The sequence below is a fragment of the Temnothorax curvispinosus genome, unplaced genomic scaffold (genome assembly GCF_003070985.1).
Source record: "Temnothorax curvispinosus isolate PA1 unplaced genomic scaffold, ASM307098v1 QBEX01012683.1, whole genome shotgun sequence".
NCBI lineage: Eukaryota > Metazoa > Arthropoda > Insecta > Hymenoptera > Formicidae > Temnothorax > Temnothorax curvispinosus.
In genome coordinates, this window is record NW_020222463.1 from 1 (window position 1) to 2,129 (window position 2,129).

At 32.3% G+C, this 2,129-nt stretch overlaps 1 protein-coding gene across 1 annotated transcript; it reads right to left on the reverse strand.

Annotated features, from left to right (window-relative positions):
• Positions 1 to 660: 660 nt before the first annotated feature.
• On the reverse strand, positions 661 to 1,851 carry LOC112462683 (putative gustatory receptor 28a; the record flags this gene model as incomplete). Its single annotated transcript, XM_025028589.1, has 4 exons — positions 1,780 to 1,851; positions 1,006 to 1,452; positions 747 to 833; positions 661 to 663 (listed from the first exon to the last, which is right to left on the reverse strand). Coding segments are annotated over exons 1-4 (609 nt in total), but the record flags the coding sequence as incomplete, so codon positions are not given.
• Between the last annotated feature and the right edge of the window lie 278 nt (positions 1,852 to 2,129).

A 2,129-nucleotide genomic window follows, 5' to 3' on the forward strand; every position in this document is an offset into this window, starting at 1 on the left:
TCCTTTATCCATGTCTCGCTCAAAAAGCAGCAATTGTTCACAGTTCTTAACTTAAATTATCGGACAATAAATGTAAATATGACTAGCAATGTAGTTCACGCAATCATTTATGCTTATTTCATTTTTATTTAGTTATAAATCAGAATATTATGATGAGACTAATAAGCTATATATCTGTTGTTTTGATTACGACCTATTGTTAGTAAGATGTATTCCTTTCTTGCAAGTTCCCTGATCTAGTAAGTCAATTTCTATTTAGCTTATGGCTAGAAAATGTTTTTAATTACTGCGAAAATTTCTGCAAAAGTGTCGTTTCTCGGAAATGAGAATATTACATATATTGTCTGACTACAATGTATACTTAAATAAATAAAACATATCATCCGTTTGCAACTGATTATTAACACGTATGTAATATAAGATTTTTAAATTTATCTATGCATATGTGTGTATAATGCAATATCTTACTACGGGAGATTCTACTCACAATATTCTGCTTACATTAATAAAAATAAGTATATTTATAATATGTCTTCTACATTCAACTATGATGTATCTCTTTGTTGATTAGATTACATCTATTACAGATTATCCATCGCAAGAATTCGACAGAAACATAAATTGTATCAAAATTACTATATACGTGGTAACGCCACCTACCATCTAAAACAACAATACCATAAAACTAAAAACATAGCCAAACATACCTACTTTTAATTCATGAAAACATATGATTAATCACTCACCTTAGTGAGGAGCGTAGCGTCCACGGTAAGCCCTTTTGCGGAGAATGTATTTTCACAATGCGATAATTGCAAAGAAAATAGCTGTAACTACAACGTTAGATAAAAAAAATTGTTAAATATAGGATTGAAAGATGTATAATTATTAATTTTACTATATTAAAAATTACTATATTAAAAATCGCATTAGCGTACGCGACACGTTATAATTAGAAAGATATATAAAATATGTCATTAAAGTTGATAAATACTTTTTATCTACCTCGTATTTTATTTGCTGATTGCTGGTGCTGTTGAACACGTCGTGAACGGTGCTGTTGATCTCCATAGCTTGATTCTTGCCGGTCTCACAAGCCCATACTATCAACATTAATTTTGTAGACAAATATGTTACAACTGTAACAAAAGCAATGTCATACATCTGTCTTTCCTGATTGCTCATAGACACATCTCCTTTTATTTGCATTAAGTAAAAGTACAGATTGAAGGTGATTTGAGTGAAAGTCATAACTATCGTAGAAAGAAGTTGCAAAGTAAAGACCATTTTTAGCTTCTGTACTGTCTCGCTAATTGCCAAATGCTGCTTCTTCAAAGCTATGATCTTCATCAGTAGGAATGGAATTCTTTGTTCACGATAGGTGCCGTTCAAAAGATATGGCTCGCCCTTCGTGTCCAATTCTCGCAGATTTGCCAGATTGTCGTTGATTTGCTTGAAACAAGCTTTTAATATGCAAACACAATTTATATATAGCATATCCATCTGATGCATTAGGCAGTAAATGTATAGTACATAAATCTTGCGGACGATACTAAACTGCATGTTATATATTAATATCGAAAACTGAACTGATATAAAGAGGAATCCAAAAATGTCCTTGGTATGAATCAGTTTAGATAAATTCTGATATGATTTCGGTGGTAATTTCAAGGAGATCGTCAGTAAGGTCTGAAGAAAACGCATTTGTGGTCCACTCAAAATAAATGTGGTGACTACTGTAAAACCACTGTTAATGTAGAAAAAGTTACGTTCAATTACCCTTGGTGTACCAATGTTTTTGAATACAATGTTGTTAGAAGTATTAATCTCATAGAGAATTTTTAATTTCATCGTGCAAAAAACGCAGATAATAATGGTCGATAGAATATAGCATTGTTTAGAAGCCTTGATGGTCGAAGCGTTGATTTTGTATGGAAATATCCCCAGAATGCGACAAAACGAGAAGCAAGGATACATCAACGACACAAAATCCGTAGCGCGAAATAGCTGCCATATTTTTCCTTTTCTTTTTTCTTTCGGTCTTTGGAACATCGATGACAAATTGAACATGCTCGCCGAAGCATTTAGGATGAACGATAATCTGAGAGATATTAATTATGCCGTAAATG